Genomic DNA, 18,625 nt, shown 5'->3' on the forward strand with positions numbered 1-18,625 from the left:
GATGAAAATAACTGTCATTTTTACCCTTCCGGTCAAATATTGCGCAGCAAAGATCATTAACAGCTAGCTGTGCATTAAATGATTTTAATGCACTCTGCTTCACGTCAGGTGGATCTTGGCCACCACATTGTTCATTAAAATCGTTTAATGCACAGCTAGCCATGCATTAACCCTTACATATCAATCATTTTTCATTTATTAGACATGAAATTAAAAGTTAGCTTAGTGGTGTTGGCCAGAATTTCACTGCATTTATTTTTATTTTTATTATTTCAGGTTTGGTTCAGCAACCGTCGAGCGAGGTGGCGTAAACAAGCTGGAGCAAATCAACTGGCGGCATTTAACCACCTGTTACCTGGAGGGTTTCCACCCACAGGCATGCCCACTTTACCAACATACCAGCTTCCTGAGTCCGCTTATGCTTCAACAACATTACCACAAGGTATGTTAACCAATATTTTTTTTTTTTTTTTTTTTTAGAATTTGACCCTTTTTTGTGTTTATTTAATACTCAACAAACACATCTCATACATGACTCACAATAAAACAAATGCTCCCATGATGCATTTGAGAATAGTTTTCTAATTAAATGTGCTGTTCTTCCCAGACGGCAGTGGCACGGTGCATCGGCCCCAGCCCTTGCCCCCCTCCACCATGCATCAGGGCGGGCTCTCGAGCGACAGCAGCTCTGCCTATGGCCTCTCGTCCAACCGCCACAGTTTCTCCAGCTACACCGACACCTTCATGAGCCAGTCAGCGAGCAGTAATCACATGAATCCCGTCAGCAATGGACTATCTCCACAGGTCAGTAAGGGTCACTGGCCACAGTGTTTAAATACTCCTCTCTATAGCCACATGTCAAGGAGTCTTTCAAGTGGAATTACGAGACCTCTCTGAAGATAAAACAGCATATTCTTTGTGCACTGCCGTGTACTTCTGGTGATTAGATGCGTCTCATGTGTACTGCGCAGACATGTTTTGGAGAAATCATCTTCTATTGGATGATACCCTGTTGTACTCGTGAAGTGTTTATAAGATAATGCTTTCTAATTAATATTCCTTTGTTTTACCCAAGCTCCTAATTAAAACAAAGATTTAATTGTTTGATTCTAAGAAAATTAGTTTTGAGACCATAGGATACCCTAAAGAGAAAAACAATCCCATATGCAGTCAAAGAGCTGCGCCTCGTTCAGAAAAGAGCGTAATCTCACTAAACTAATGGATCTGTATGTTTAATTGTCTGGAAGTAATTTTCAAGTGTTAACAGACATTTTAATAAGTCAGGATGTTTTAATTAAGTAGAACGTGGCAAAAAAGTATTGTCTTGTCTTGCTCTGATACATCTTTTAAGTATAAAATGGGAAGCCAGTGGCTTTTGTAAATTCAATTTAAAATTCTAGTGAATTACATGCTGGTTTTGTTGTTGTGTTTCTGTCTAAAGATTTTTGTTATATACATTATATAGCATTCTTGCCTGCTATGCTGAACAACAAATAGGCCTCTTTTGCTCAGGGTTGATTCCTAAAATCTAAATAAAAGGAAAATGGCTGCTATTGATGCACATCATTGGTAAAGACTGTATTACAAGCAATTATTCACTATTAGTGGGCAGTTCTGCCTACTATGACCAAGAATATATGACTAACAGGCAGAAAATAAGATTGAAATGGTGTGTAAGGAGTTGAAAATGAAATTCAATACTGCGTTTGTCCACAATTACCCCCTTGTTCACACGTTTTTATGGCTTGGAAACTGGTATTGCTATTTTTTTATTTTTTTTGAGAGGAAAGAATTAGGGATTTGATGACAAAAAAGAGATTTTCTCTTGTACTGTGGAGTTGGGGGATAACATAAGCGTTTCTCAGCATGTTTGATTGTTAATCATAGTGGAGGGGCTTTAAGTACTAATGCTTTCGCTGCAAACCTGCATAAATAACTGAACACAGTTTGAGCATTTTTGTGCACTTTCTGGGGGAGTGTTAAAATCCAGAAATAGATAAAATATAAAATAACAGCTCTCTATTGTTGTACACTATAGATTATTTACTATTATTATATATTATTTATTACACTGTTTATTTTATACTAAAAATTTACAGCTATTTTACAGAAGCAGCATGTCAACAAAAATGTATATTAATCAAATTATGGTGCACTGCTTCTTGAGTGAATGTTCTATACATTTAAAGAGGATAAAACCGTAATTGTAGTTGTTAAAATCATTATTAAAATGATATTTTTCTTCAAGGATTTTTTTTTTCTCCATGGGTTTTGTATGAATCCCTTACTAAAATGAAGATAGTACACCCTCCTCAGCCCCCTAACCTCCCCACCCCTGTCCAGCCCCTCTCACCCATCTCCACATGTCACATGTGGCTATTCCATCAGGCCCTTATTGTAGGAAAAATTAATGTTCTCTTTGACAGGAGTATCATAGTTCAACCCCAGCATCACACTGTGCCTCAATGTCCATGAAAGGGCCGCCAGTGCCCCACAAGGCAAAACCCCCCATTCTTCTCAGCTACAGGGAGTCCACATGGCAGTCCTTACAAGCTTGTTTTTGTACATCACAATTTTCTCCATCATTTGTCTAATCTATTGTCTTTATTTTACTTATAATCCCCCCAGTTCATGCAAATCAATGCAAATAAGTGAGTGTGTGCAAGATTCTATATACCCAAATCATGTCAAATAGTAGAGGACTGTGGGATTGCACACAGAGCTTCTTTAGTTTATTTGCTTGGGAATCTTATCAGCCATTTTAAAAGCTTTATAGCCTAAAGTTGTTGTCATGGTAGTGTAATGGGCTTCTCTCATTTGTCTGGACAAACCCTTCTTTGACACTGTTGACACTTGAAATTTTATTGCTTCTTTGTGGCACATCTAACTGACAGTTTCAAAATTATCCTGCTTATTGTTTTCCATTTATGAAACATTTGTGTTTACCACAGTTTCCTTCGGATTACTTTTATATTTAGTATCCTGACTTCGGAAGATTCTGACTCATGACTATTTCTCAACAGTGGAGAGTGAATTCAGAAATAAGTAAAACAAACAACATTTTTGTTTTCCCACCAAGTTTAACCGTTTATGCCACTGGTTTATTTAATATCTTTTGAGCTCTGTTTCTGTAGACATTTTTAGAAATATTCTCTGGTCAAACTCATGCACATTAACAATATTTATTGTAACTTGATTGCTTACACAATTGCAAGAAAATTAATCACATGATATATTTAGGTATTTTGATTTTTATATTTATGTAGCAACCATATATGTTAATATTAATAAATTAATAAATAAATATTACATATTTGTGTGGGCTAGAGATATGTTAATATATGAATGTTTCAATTTCTAATAGGTTTCATATATGATTTTGAAATATATGATACATTACATTTGTGAATGGAAAAAATTGCCATATATATATATATACAGAAACACCTGGATAACTTGATCTAGATTTATGTTATTTTTTTTTATTTATTTAGAAGATAGAGCTAGTGCATTGGTTGGAATGACCTGGCTTTTAGTTTAGGAAAATGTAAGAAAGATGTGCTCATTTTCATTTACTCATTTGTCAAATTGTCTGGATGGACTGCTCTGCAGCTTCTATCAAGTGGAGAAAACTTGTGGATGTCAGTAAATGTGCTGTGATGGCCGTGAGCCAGAATGAAATGCAACCCTGCTGGGTTCACAACACCAACAGGTGCACAAGCCTCTCTCACTCTTCTCATGTGCCAGCAGAAGCAGAGCGTTTTCTCACTGCACCTCTGGAAAACACATTAAACAGCACTGCAGCTTGGTTCGGATGAAAATTATGCAATGCCAGACCTAATCTCCATTAAGCCCACTTTTGGACTGGGTCAGGCCATGGACAGAATTCTATGGCTTAGACAGCATGTCTTTTCAGTGTTTCATCCGCTGCTGGACATTGAGACCAGTCCAAACATTGGACATGTGGAGAAGGAATGAATGCGGTAATAAAGCCGTAGGCTGCATTACTACTACAGTCACTCCTCCTCCTCAAACAGATGCTTTGTGCAGGTGGCTGATTGGGTTTTACAGTGGGAGATGTTCTGCTATGGTTGTCTGATATGTGCAGTGTTTTTGTTGTTGGTTGTTGTAACTGGAGAAGAAAACAACACACACCCGTTTTAATGAACAGGTTTTACTAAAACCAACCATTCAGTATAATCAGTCATGCTTTTTGTTTTGGGCCCCGTAGCAACAACGCCACCCCTCAAGGCACTTGAGTCATAGTAAAGCTTCCAGTGCCAGTATTAATGAGCATTACTGCAGTTACATTAGTGTCAGGTTAATTTGGACCGTAACGGTTAGTTATTGTGCAAGTTATTTACAAAACAAAATTAACAAAAAAAAACAAACTATTTTGTTATTTTAGTCATTTCTTTTTATTCATTAATTTTTTTATATTTATAAACATTTTATATTTTATTATAATTAATTAATATTTATTTGTACATTTTATATTTACTCTTTTAGAAGATTTTTATATTTATAAACATTTATTTGTATTTTTATTTATTGACTTAGATGATTTCATATTTATTGACATTAATATTTACTCTTTTAGGATACTTTTATATTTATTTTCATTTATATATTTTTTTATTCATTGTCTTAATTTTTTTATTAACATTTATATTTTATTATAATACAATTATATTTATTGCATTTTATATTTACTTTTTTAGAATGTTTCATTTCTATTTATTCTGTAATTATTCTCTTGAATGATTTTTATATTTTTTACATTTATATTTTATCATAATATATTTGTATTTATTCTTACATTTTATATTTACTCTTTACAAGATTCATACTTATGTTATATTATATATTAGAATATTTATACTTATTTTAATTTATATTTACCAATTATTTAATTATTTATTCTCTACATTTTATATTATATTGAATAACATTATTATTTATTTATTTCTTTTAGAGGGAAATTTCATAAAACCATAAGTGATTTATCAGTCTATAAGACAGTAACATATATACACACATGTATAGTATATAGTATAGTATTTAGAACTTTTTTTTTAAATCAGTCCTCTATCAAACTTGTAAAAGATCCACACACTTGTAAGGGAAATGAAAGAAAAATGGCAAATGTATCATTTTGCGTGTGTGTGTGCCCCACTCGATTGCATTTGGAAGATTTGTGTTTTGGAATGAAGGAACATTGGCTAGCATTTGATGTTAGGAAGGGAGTGCGAATAGGCTGGGTTTCAGCACTGGGGGATCAGAGGCAGAGCAGTGCTCACCAGCACTCCCTTTGATCCGTATCCCCAGGCCTCCCTGCCTGAGCCACGCGCAAAACTCAGGCCTCACCAGTGATTCCTGACAACTGTCTGCTAGAGATAAGGGAGGGGGACTCCAACCTCTCTCCTCTCCTCCATTAGCACAGCAGCCACTTTAAACTGGATGAATTATATTTAAGAAGCCTGCACAGGGGTTGCCAAAAAAGAAAAAAATTATATGAGAGAGAGGGGGTGAGAAAAAGAGAGAGAAGAGAAGATGATTGAGTTTTGGTTCACTCCTTTTCCCTTCTTTTTTGCAGATTTCTGACAAGACATTGTGCACCTGAATGTCAATGAGTGTATGTGCTGTTTCTGCTATTATTACCAGTGCGGTATTAAGCTGCTCGCCGGGCACAGTGTCAGCTGGCATGTGTCACCATCAACAAATCAAAAGACTAAATAAATGGATATTTACATCACCCCCGTGCTCCAAGAGCAGAGGAGAAATACTTGTTAATTAGAACCCGTCTTAAATACAGATGCTGTTTCAATTTGGCAAGAGTTAAAAAATAAGAGGCTTTAAAAAAAAAAACAAAAAAAAAAAAAAAGATGAGACCTGCTCAGAAGCTGCCAGGAAAATCAGAGGAATTTAAATCATATCCATTGGCAAAATGTTTTCTGCATTAATTTATTTGGTTTCTCTCTCTCTTCCTATCCCCCCCCCCCTCTAGTGCAAGCTGAGAGAAATTAAAGTCTTGTGCGTGTGTAAATGAAACATAGTAGGTTTCTCAGGTCACTCAAATACATATGTAAATTTCACATTCAACATCTCCAATGGCTGTAGACTGAAAATAGAGTGTCTGTCTGTCGTATAACTGTATGTGTGGAAAGACAGACAAATATTAAGAATGATTTAATTATGATCTCCACAACATCAGCACTAGTATAGGGACAGAGCACTTGAATGTCTTGTATACATGAATCTGATTATTTTGAGAGAAGCAATGACCTTAATCAGGGTAAATTCCACATATATTTTTTTTATGAAAATGAGGCTTGAACATTTTTAATTTAGCTGTCTATCCCTTGTTTGAAAGAATTAATGTGATTTACATTTATCTCACAGAGGTAGCTAAGGAGATGAGCAAGCTGAAATGCAGGAGAATTAACTGTTTGATTGAAAAATACTGTTACCTATTAATATTTAGTCAACAATCTTAAAAACCTGATTGCATGTATTCATGCATATTGTACTTTTTTTCCCCATAAGAATGATTCCATAAGCTATAATCTTATTTTCTTATGTTAAATGAGGCAATCCTCAAATATTTATTTAAAGCACTATTAAAAGTGCTTGAACAATATGAACACATTTTTACAACTATTATTTTCATAAAGTATTACTGAAGTCTATCATTCAGTTTGTTTTGATTAAATGGACACACTTTGTGTCTTAGTGGTCACATGTTTCTAAACAAGGATCTACTGGGAACAGGAAATTGTTGTATATCTCATTTTTATAAACATTTTATAAACCGAGTGATGATTTTTTTTTTTTACGAGTCACTTTGAACCTGTACATCCTGTATTTTATATTATTTTATTTTACAGCTTTCTACTGTTTTACCATATGAATTATGCTATTCATTTATTTTATTCTGAATAAATGTAAATGCAGAGTCAATATGTATTAACTGACTGAATTAAGCGTTTTATTTTATTTCATTTTATTTCATTATTTTTAATTTATTTTTCAGTTGTGGTATCATGATCATACAGTATGACTACAGGGTTACTGGGTATGAACAGCGAAACTTTCAACAATTTTGAACCTACTCAAAACACCATGGGTTGGGGGGTCGGCTTTGTCCACATGCTTCCTGTTAGTTCCAGATGCCAGTCTGACAGGTGTGAAGTTATGATTAATACTACAGCCTCGTAAAACTACAACTGCCAGTCACCCTGCCTGCCCCCTCCACAGTTTATGACAGACTTTTGTAAGCTTGTCTCATTGTTTTGGATTTTGTATGTAAAGCTAGAATAGTTTTACAGTTTCTGTGATGTGGTTTCACAACATCTCAGAGGTTTTCCACCTCCGTATCCTTCCCCTCCCCCTCCTTCACGCTCGCTCACTGTCCTTAGCAATGGAGTCCCCAGCTGGCTGACACTAACTGCCCCGCTCTCTCCTCTCAGACTCCAGCTGAGAGCTATTTCACTATTTATTTACATGTAATTATCCCTAAAAAGCACATATAAAAACACTCAAAAAAAAAATTACACTACACACTCCACAATACCCCCTCCCCCCTCTTTTTATAAAAAAAAAACACCCCTCCTCCCACCTCCTACGCCAACTCTCCAGTCTCCACCTTGCATTATTCTTCGATGGCGTTAGCTGCTGCCGAGCCGCTCCTTGTGAAATCATTTAAAGCAGATATTTAATTTGGCAGAAGCAGAGGCGGCAGCAGTGCAAGGTGTGAAAAGATGAGAGCTGGGATGAGAGGTCAGAGGGGGATGTTTTTTTCCTTGTGACTGCTTCTATCTCACACATCCGCAAACACTGAATAAAATAATCAGATTGCACCTCACACTTTTTCCTATATCAGTTCAATAGGATGCATTAACCTTTGGTTAACTCCAGGCCTTGTAGCACTTTAGGACATTTAGGGTCCAGTGGTACTGAAAAGCCTTGTCTGTATTATACTAAAGCAGACTTGCAGTGATTGTAATGCAAGATATTTATATATATAAAAAGATGTTTTAATAAGCAATTTTTGTGGATGAAAACAAATGGTTATAGCCTATAGTGACACTGGGCAGCTAAGCAGACAAGGCTTTATTTATGCATATCAAAAAGGTTATATTTATTTATTTAAATTAGATTCTAATAAATACATATTGATAAAAAAGCTTTTTATTCTTTTTTTATATTTATTGTGAAAGATTTGTTATTGTATTTTATTATTTATAATTAATTTCAAATAAATAGGCCTTGTTCGCTAAAAATAGCTTTAACTAAATAAATGTTTTAAGCAATTTCAACCAATTTTCTATATTATGTGCTCTTTAATTTGCCGTGATATAATATACAGAGTTTACAAATTTTCTGTGTTGATTTGGGTGGAAAATATGTGCAATTTTGCAGACTTTTGCAGAGGTAAAATGGGTTAAACAGAGATGTTAATACTACTTAAAAATTACAATCCAAAAAAATATTAAAAACAAATAAAAACAAAAAAATACTACTAAAACACACAAAAAATGGTGTAGAAACAATTTTCACCAAGAAATTGCTAGTAAATTTCACAAACAATATCAAAGAAATGTCAAGTAACACACTGAATTAAATGTAAAATGTAGAAAAAAAGTTGAAAATCTCACAATTGTACAAAAGTCAGCTTTTTGCTGCCTGGCTTTACATAAGTTATATAGCTTTCGGCTATTCTCCATGTTTATTTTTCATATATGTTTTATGTAACTGTATGTATTGACATCTGTCAGTGCAAGTTATTTTTCTCTTTCACTCAGCACATTGATTCCCATCATGCATTACCAGTGCCCTGGGTTACTATACAGAGTTAAAAGAGCCATATGTAGAATATTTCCTACAGATAACATGTTGTGAGAAGTGACAGCTTGTCTGGTTGCACGCTAATCGCTCTCATCTGGGCCCAGCTTGTCAATGCCCACTTTCTGTCACTGTCAATCACATGCCTAATTTGAAACAATTAAAGACTCCCCAGCCGCCTCAGCCTCTGCTTCCAGCCTATATGACAGTCTGTGCCATCCCCTTTCACAGTCAAACGCCCACCTCCCCCACCCTCTCCGTTTTTGGCGGACTCTTCTTTTCACTTTCAATTAATGTGCTGTGGCCAATTAGCACAATGACATCGAGCCAAGAGAGGAAATCATCTATGTCATCTGCTCCCTGCCACTAGGGGAGAGAGATCCCATGAAGGTCTCACCGTTAACAGACGGGTCTTCTAATTACCCACCTCTGCCTCCAGCCGTGACAAAACCACTAATTGATTTTATGCAATAGTGTTTATTTCAAAAATAGCCATTTTGTCTCTCGGGTGGGGGTCTTCTTTTGTCACCTTTCAAGGCGACTGCACTGATGGTCATGATGGTCTGATTCTGCAGTGTGGGTTCATGTACTGTATGTTTAATAGACTCATAATGTCTCTCCTAGTAATGATGCCAGTTAACAATGGTAATGATGTACGGAAATGAATTTATATTGCATAATTAGCCCCTTGCGCTTTTTATGTTAAGGCTTTACATTGAAGAATATCATTGAAGACTGAATTATATAATGGTTAATACATGTGAATGGTGTAATTTCTGGAAATGCAATCTTTTTGTTTGGGTGTCCTGATTGGATCAGACATAGAATATCATTCAAAAGGGGTCAGTAAGATATTTAATTTTTTTTTTTTTAAAGAAATTAATATTTTTATTCAGCAAGGGTGCATTAAATTAATCAAAAGTACAGAAAACCCATTATTTACATTATTACAAAAAAAGTTTTTAGACAAATGCTGTTCTTGTGAACTTTCTATTTCTGTTAGTTTTATTTTGTTTTATATTATTATTATTTTATTATATTTTTGGTAGTAAATTCTTGTTACAGTTCTGTATGTTGTCACTTGTGGTGTAGAAAGACATACTTTATCTATAACTAATGAACATCTCAGCATGAGTCATGATTGTATTGCCCAAATCCGTGTGGAATTACATCACTCATCACAGCATTCTAGGACTACCACGCTCAAATGTCCACATTTCCATTTCTGTGTTTGCCTGTTTGCTATCTTGCCTCTTGACATTGTTTGCTAGTTGATTCTGGCATTGTGGGTGTTTGAGGATTATGGCTTCTCTCTGAAAAGCGACTTTCAGACAAAGAATGGCAGCGCTTCTTTAATTACGGCTACATTGCATCAGATATTGCCCCTGAAATGTAATGCTGAAGTTGGTGAGTGTTTTTATACTCATGTCACTCAAGAGAACATTGTTTGCTAATCCTCAAATCCAATATCGTTTTTGGAAGCAGCGTCTTTTTTTATGTATGTAATCTATTCATACAGCATCTATCCCCCTTAACTAAGTTCATTTACTACAGCTGATCTCTGTAAGTATGATATTAGGACTGGAGGTCTGAGGGTAGGACATGTAACCTTTAGCTGTGCAGATAGCCTTATGACATAAACCCTTGTCATTCCAGCTCCCTGCACAGGTGACATTTTCCCAACATACTTGTGTATATTCCAGTGAAATGTTAGCCGCTCTCTCACACACCAGCAAATCCAGTCTTGGACAGATTAAGCTGAGTGTGGATGTACGTAAAAGGAGAGATTGTGTGTGTGTGTGTGTGTGTGTGTGCGCGTGGATGCAGGGCTGAGTTAACTGGCCCACAGACACACACTGTCCTCCTAGATTCTCCACCCACATTTGTCCTACTGCTCTCTCTCTCTCTCTCTCTCCCTCAGAGCAGGTGGACAGGCAGGATTTTGGGCTGTATTGTCAGGGACTCTGAGTGTCTTTTTATGCTATTATAGCTCTCTACAGGGGATTCACCTACAGTAAAACCTACAGCACAATGAGTGTTATTCTTAAGAGTGTATTTTGGTTTAAATACAACTTATAATCTATTGACATAAAAACCTGGCAGGATGCTGTTGATTACCATAGAAAACAGCTTTCTTTGTCTGTAAAAATAGAAAACTGATCAAATTATATATATGTTATGTTATATTATTGTTATAGTATATTCTAAATTATATATGTAATATATATTATGTACAATTTATATTAGTATTTTATATATATAATAAAATATATATAAAATAAAATGTATACACTAATTATAATTACTCATTATATAATTAGCTTCATCTTGATTCATTATTATTCTTACTATTATTTTTATTTTTTAATTAATATTTGTAGTAAATCATTTTTACAAAAAGGGTGTAGGATTTTTCTTCTCGGAAATTATTAAAAATAACAAAAAAATAAAAAACAAACAACAATTAACAAAAAATTAAATTTTAAAATATAAAAAATAAAAAATTAAATACTAATACACTCATACTCTGATAATCTTTGCAAAAAAATGATTTTAAAAAAATGATTTTTAGAAGTTGTAAATAAATCAGCGTATGATTAAAAACAAAATATATATTTGAATGGAGTCAACATCTGTGGTAACCACTTCTATTTAATATGGAAAATGATGTTGACAATTTTAAATAACATTTCTCTTGCAAGTCCTAAAAATCCTGCTTTAATTTGCCTTCCACCACCCAAATTACAATAGACTGTATAGTGATTTAGTGATTAGTGATATATAACATTATTAATAAAGTGTAGTGTTATTAAGCCATCTTCTGTGTAAGTGTTTAGTTCCAGTTTTGTTGAATTAGCCGTTTTTTCCCCTTTTAGAGATTGTCATCACATTTCAGTTTTGTTCCAGCTAAGCATGAGCCTCGTTCCATTTAGGCAAGAAAAAAATCCAACAAAGAACCAAGTCACGTCAAACATTTACTCAGACAAAAAATATAATTTGACAGTTAAGGAAATTATGGTAGTGTGAAAAGCTTTCCTTTTTATTGCCACTCTACTGTTTGTTTATCTGAAAGGATGCACATTGTATCAATTTCCAGTTTTACATTTACACTGCTGCAGGCTAGAGGGCTCTGAAGTTGAGAGAATTAATTACTTTTTATTATTATTTATAAAGTAATCTATCTGTCGAGAGACAGAAAGTGAAAAGAAGCAAGCGAGAGAGGGAGAGGAGCAAAATGCCTGCAGCTATGTCCTTTAAACTGGATCCTGCCTGGCATTATCTGCACTAGCAGCTCTCACACAGACCTACAACAAATGAAAGCCTAGCTACTGGGGGGATGCTTCACAGAATGAAAGAGGGAGAGAAAGAGCAAATAGTTGGGCTGGGGTGGGGGGTTGGGGGTTGAGGGTTGTGGGGGTGGGGAGTTACTTTGAAAGGACTCAAGAAAGTTAAGTGTGGCTCAGCCGGGCTGCTGGCACTGTGTGCTTGTGTGGGTCGTGCTGGATTTGTCCTCTAGTGTTTGTGGGCCTGGAGAGTCGCACTGCCTGGGGATGTTGTTTGTCAGCAAGATTGGCAAATATTCCAGCTTCCTACTTCCAGCCGTATCAGATACAAAAAGGTTACACATGTGGAAAGAATATTGATTTTTACTTAGCGATGGTAGTATGGCAGGAAATAATAGATTATAACTCTGCCTCTGACTGACCTGTGGACTCCACTCGGTTATATGCTTAGGTTCTAACTGCAGGCAAGGTTATCCAAGTTTATTCATTTTACCCTTTAACAGAATATCTGGCTTATACTAAAAGGTTATGTACACAATTTAAGAAAATAATATAGAATTCTAACAACTGAAAGTTTGAACTTTTTCTGAAACCCATATTTTTCCTCTATTTTATTTAATTTTTTTACATTTTATTTACAAACTGAGTGACAGTGTTATTTTCTATACTAATCATTTAACTTCTATTTATTCTGAAACATTCATTTAATTTCAAGCACTGAACAATATTACAGTGTATTCTAAGAAGAAGTTTTCTTTAAAACAACTCAACTTTAGCGCAGGGATTCCCATGACAAAAATCATGGCTGATAAGTGAGCCCTTTCTAAAACAGAGCCAGAATCTGTCGTTTTTGCCCCTTCTGTTTTACAGTTGTCCCACTGTGAGTGCAGTAGCCCATGAAAAGAGTTCACAGGCAGTCCTGCTGTTTGTTAGTGTTTGTGTTGTGGCTCCATGTGCACTTTAAGTTGAATGTCCTAATTACAGCTGGCTGGGCGCTGCGGTTTAAGGCAGGCCTCTCCGCGGTGCGCTGTGCGGCGAGAGGATTGAGCTGACAATAACCTCACCACGTGCTGCCTCTTGTGATAAAAAGCCAGGCTCTACCTCTTACTGTGCTGGAATATTCTCTGTTTGCCACTTTAATTGATGTCAATAAGGTTATGCTAAATTTGAAGATTTGAATAATTTGTCTTCCAGCACAATAATGGCATCACCCAGGCTACAGGCTGCTTAAGCGCAGGGCTGAATGGAGGTGTCAGGCACCCGGCGCTCTCTGCCCACATTCTGGGCTGACACCTCTTGTGTTTGCATCCCCCGCTCATCTGATTAAAACTCTACTCCTGGGGAGATGCTGAACTTACATTGGCTCAAGCTTTACTATTAGTTCAAATTACCTCATATTACAGTTAAATGTCAGTATTTAGGGAATACAGAGGATTAAAGAACTTCATTGCAGGTTTCTGGAAATTCTTGTTGTTCCTAGTTTAAATGAATAGAGGAACAGAAATAAAAACATTAAAAGAGTATTTCACAACAAAGTCATTATTTACTCTATTTACTCATCCTGATGCGTTTCCAAATCCATTTGACATTATTTTTTTCATGAATCTTCATGAATCTTTATGCTGCACTTTTACAATGATGTACTGATCACAGTCATGTGGACATTAAATTTTGCAACTTAAAAGCTACTATATGACATCAGAAGACTTGGAATATAGTGTCTATATGTCGTATGGACATACAACTTTATGGTGCTTTTATGGAGTTTTTGTAATTTTTGGAGCATCAAAAAGGTACATATGGCTATATTCCAAGTCTTCCAAAGTCATATAATGGCTTTTTGTGATGAACACAATGAAATTTGAGATAATATGCATGTCTATCCAATACTGAGAAGGCTTCAGGTGATGCCAAATTTAGATCGACATGCAAAAACTGTAAAATATTATCCTTATATTGTAATCATTATGATTGCTGCCTAAAACATTTGTTTTATCTGAATACATGATACAGATAACCATATGACTTGTATTATATTTCTGCCATATGGACATTACTCTGTTACACTCATTACACTCACTGACTGATAATAGAATTCTTCCCAATTGTAACACTGAAACAAGCATTTTCTGTAACGCTGCTTTGAAACAATATGTATTGTGAATATATGCTGCATATGGTGCAGGTCAGACATCAGTGTTTGTCTCATGACTAAGTGTTCTTTAATACTCTGTTATTTGAAGTCGCGATGAAATGGAAGTAGCGACATTTGCTTATTGTGACATACATCTGAGTATAAAAGGATTCTTAAAAAAGAAAAAAAATTTAAGGTGTTGACTTGGGTCTATACATGAGTTGTTGATTGGATGGAGGCAAATCTGAATAGCAGCTTGCAGTGTATTGTTAGAAAGGGATGGGGTTTATACAAACAAATTGATTGGAGAAGTCCATCAAACTTTTTTTTAATGAAATATATACACAAGTGAATTGTTCAATATAAGAATAATGTGCATTTAAAAACTGGTGAATAGATGTTCACTTCATTCTGACTTTAAAAAAGCATACCATGTAAACAATATAATAGTGCCACATACAGTCTTGTGAGGGGCATTTCATTTAACGGCTAGAGCTGAACATAATTCAAACCTCAATTAAGCGCCTGTTAAGTCTGTCTCCCCTCCAGCTGCCCATTCAGCTCCCTGTCGGGCAGGCGGTTTGCCCCTGACTCATCGCCCCGTGTCCAGGGTCATACACCAGCGCTCAGCGGCGTGAAAGCCCACCGTGTGCTGCCCCATTAATTAACACATTTCCCTCTCTCTCTCTACCACCTTCATCACAGGTCTACCTGGCCTGCTCATATCATATATCACATGAGAGGAGGGACTTTCCGCACTCGTACAGTCCAACATGCTCCATTTCAATTGGCCTTTTATGTATTTAATATGTTTCAAGTGCTGCATATTTTCCTGGAAGCTTCGGGAGGATATTAGTCTAAATTCACTTATCTGTTTAAGCCATGTCTGAGAATGTATGCACACTGGTGGGCCAATGCCTTGTTGTAGTATGTTGATTTATTTCCCAACATGCAGCTGATCATTCTGAAGTCCTCTGTCATCTCCTGGGTTGTATCAGACTTCAACAGATAGCCCATGGATGTTGATTTGAGTGGTGCATATGGGCTTGATTTTGCTCGCAGCAGCTCTGTGATGGGCTAATTGGTTTAGCAGGTTGGGTCCTGAGACGGCAAAAGGGCAGTGGGGCGTAGTGAGCCACAACGGGAACCTGATGTTCAGGAGGATGCTTTGTTTCAGTCTGCAGATGGGGAGCATGTGGCAGGCAGAGGAACCTCTGCATGCAGCGTCTCTGTCCCTCTTTTTCTCCATTCACATGCTTTTTTTTTTTAATCCAGCTGCTTCACATTGGTTTTGAAACATGTTTGAAGGACTCTGACTTTAACCTTCCACATATACAATAGTTCAGTTATTATTATGAGTATTAATTTTTTTTTGTTAATGGGTGTTAATATGTGTACATATGTAAATAATATATTTTAAAATTAGTTTTTTTTTTCACATTCTGTGGTAATCAGCAGCATGACTTTCAAATGGCTTTATGTACAGATTTAAATTGTGATGGGTGCAGAAAATAAAGAAAAATGAAATATTTGTGAATAGAATATTTTTATTGTGCATCATAAAGCAGCACAACTGTCTACAACACTGATCAGAAAATTGTAAAAATCAGCAAATTAAAATGATTTTTGAAGGATCATCTGACACTGAAGACTGGAGTGATGGCTGCTGAAAATTCAGCTTTGCATCACAGAAATAAATAAATTTGCTCTATTTTATTTCGGTTTTTGCTTTATTTTTGCTTTATATTTACTGGGTTACATTTGCTGTAAACAATATTAAACAAAACAAGGACAGACCTTGTAGAGTGTCTAATCTCTGGGGGCATCTAATATGAGTGTTTATTATTTTAATCATTCATGAGGGTTGAGACTCTGGGATGGCTGAAGGCTCCAGATTAAATTCTCCCTGGGAGCTTGTTATGAAGAAAAGCCTCAGGACAGACAACCCTGGCACTCTCTGAACACCCCCCTCTACCACCCAGCTCTACCCTGGTCTCTTCTGTGTCTGTTATTTACCCTGACACTGTTTTCAGCCTAGTAAATGCTCCCTTGGGATGCAGGATAGGGGTCGTTGTGAAGTTGTTTAACCCTTATCAAGGATGAGGCCTTGAACTTCGCATGACATGCAGTGACCAACAATGAACTGGGAAACCGATTTACTGCCTATGATAAAGTGGTTTCCATATCTTTTTGCTGATCCTGACTCTCATTCCTTTCTACCCACCAGGTTATGAGCATCCTCAGCAACCCTAGCGCCATGGCCTCTCAGCCCCAGCATGAGTTCTCCATCTCCCCCCTGCACAGTGGCCTGGAGGCCTCCAACCCCATCTCAACCAGCTGCAGCCATCGCTCTGAGCCTATCAAGACCGCTGACAGCCTGCCCTCCTCCCAGTCCTACTGCCCCCCTACGTATAGCACCACCAGCTACAGCATGGACCCTGTCACTGCGGGTTACCAATACAGTCAGTATGGCCAGAGTACGTGTCTCTCTCCTCTTTACTCATAGTGAAAATTAATTACTTTTTTGTCGCATTTACACCTACATACCCACTGGTAGGACTCAAGTTGTATTCCTCATAACTTAGTCGCTTTAGATAAAGGCATCTGCTAAATGAATAAATGTAAAAATGTAACTAAGTTACCCTTTCATTGACACTAAACCTGAAAGGTGTTCCTTTAAACTCCTAATAGTAATTTCTTTTTATTATTATACTGCAGTGGTTCTCAACAAAAGGGCCGCAGCAAACTAATGGGGAATCTCAAAATGATTTAAAATGTTTAAAATAAGACAAATATAAGCTAAAACAAGATATATATATATATATATATTATATATATATATATATATATATATATATATATATATATATATAGTTAATTTAATAAATATATATATATATATATATTATTTCTTATTTAATTTGTTCCTTCAACAACTGTGATTGTTATTTAAGAACCAGGACCTTCTTATAGAGATAGTTAATTTAATAAGGACACTTATTTCATCCATTTAATCCATGTGTTGTTCCAAACTGTATTTCTTCTATGAAATGCAAAAGGAGAATTTTTAGTTGAATATCCTGGCCACTTTTTTTTCATGTAATAAAAGACAGGAGCTGTAAAGCTCCAAAATCTCTCTCTCTAAAAAAAAAAAGCACCATAACATCGGTCAATACAACTTGTGCACTAAAGTGCATTATATCCCTTATTTTAAAGCCATATAATAGCTTTGTGTGAAACTAAAATTTAAGTAAAATTAAATCATGCACTACATATTATTGGGGTTCAGGAGAAAAATAACAGATCTTTTGAATCAAATGAGCTAGTACAAAAAACTCACCTAAATTTTGATTTTTTTTGAGGCACAAAAAATAAGGTGTAGAAACAAATACTTTTTATTTAGAAATAGCTAGTAAATTTCTCAAGCAATTACACAAAAATATTAAGTATCACATTTTGTGGTGTTGCTTTCTAAAATATAGAAAATACCTGGTTATTCATTAAATGATTTACAATTCAGTTAATTTACATTCAGTTATTTTAGTTTAGTTTAGTTTAATGTTTGAGGGAACTATTTCTTTTAAGTACTCACTGGGGTGCGAAATCACTGATTTAGTCTACCTGTCTAATATTTCATTGAAATTCTGGAGAAAGCTTAAGGGTGCACTTTGTAGAGGTGCGTGTGTTCAGTGTGAGTGTCAGAGAGCAGATTCGGTGCTCCTCTTAGGGAAGGCAGAGAGTCATTCTGAGTGGGATTTAAGGAGTAAACGGGGCTGACAGGAGAGAAAGGCTTCCTGAGGGAGAGAGGTTAAATGAGCTGTGATTACTCTCTCTGCTAGCTGTCAGCACCAGTGTCTCCTGTACAGACAGCTAGCCCACCCACAGGTATGCGTCTGCTACCGTACGTACCGCGGTTCCCTGACAGCTTCCTTTTTGCTCTTGCTTACAAACGTTAACGTGCTGCGCTTACTGTCACACTGACAGATGTCTGGCACCGTCAGCACACACCCTCGCTCTACCCCGCCTCAACACTTCTGCTAATGATGAATAAAGGAAGGAGAGGTTCAAATAACACCACCTCAACTGGAATAATCAAAGGGCCTCTGACCAAGCAACATCAGAGGCTCTTGACATGCCAGCAGCTAATGCCAGTGCGCTAATGCTCGCCTTTTTATATCCATTAATCATAGACGTCTCCGTCGTGATTCATTCTGTCATTACTGTTGACATTTTGATCAAATGATCACTGTGTTTACTGCTTGTCGGAAAAGGAGTGGCCGTGATCGCAATGCCAACTCTTAAAAACACTCAAGTAGCAAAAACTCAATCCTGTCAGTTTCAAAATGCAAAGCCCTCAGGTTTA

At 36.1% G+C, this 18,625-nt stretch overlaps 1 protein-coding gene across 3 annotated transcripts in view; it reads left to right on the forward strand.

Moving 5' to 3' along the window:
- LOC109098460 (paired box protein Pax-7-like) overlaps positions 1-18,625 on the forward strand; it is a 49,702-nt gene that overhangs the window by 26,899 nt on the left and 4,178 nt on the right. For all 3 annotated transcript variants that reach the window (XM_042713057.1, XM_042713056.1, XM_042713058.1), the window contains exons 6-8: positions 277-442; positions 608-804; positions 16,490-16,739. In XM_042713057.1, the coding sequence (XP_042568991.1) occupies positions 277-442; positions 608-804; positions 16,490-16,739 (613 nt within the window). The remainder of the gene's footprint in view (positions 1-276; positions 443-607; positions 805-16,489; positions 16,740-18,625) is intronic.

This window comes from Cyprinus carpio, chromosome A23, assembly GCF_018340385.1.
Source record: "Cyprinus carpio isolate SPL01 chromosome A23, ASM1834038v1, whole genome shotgun sequence".
Classification (NCBI taxonomy): Eukaryota; Metazoa; Chordata; class Actinopteri; order Cypriniformes; family Cyprinidae; genus Cyprinus; species Cyprinus carpio.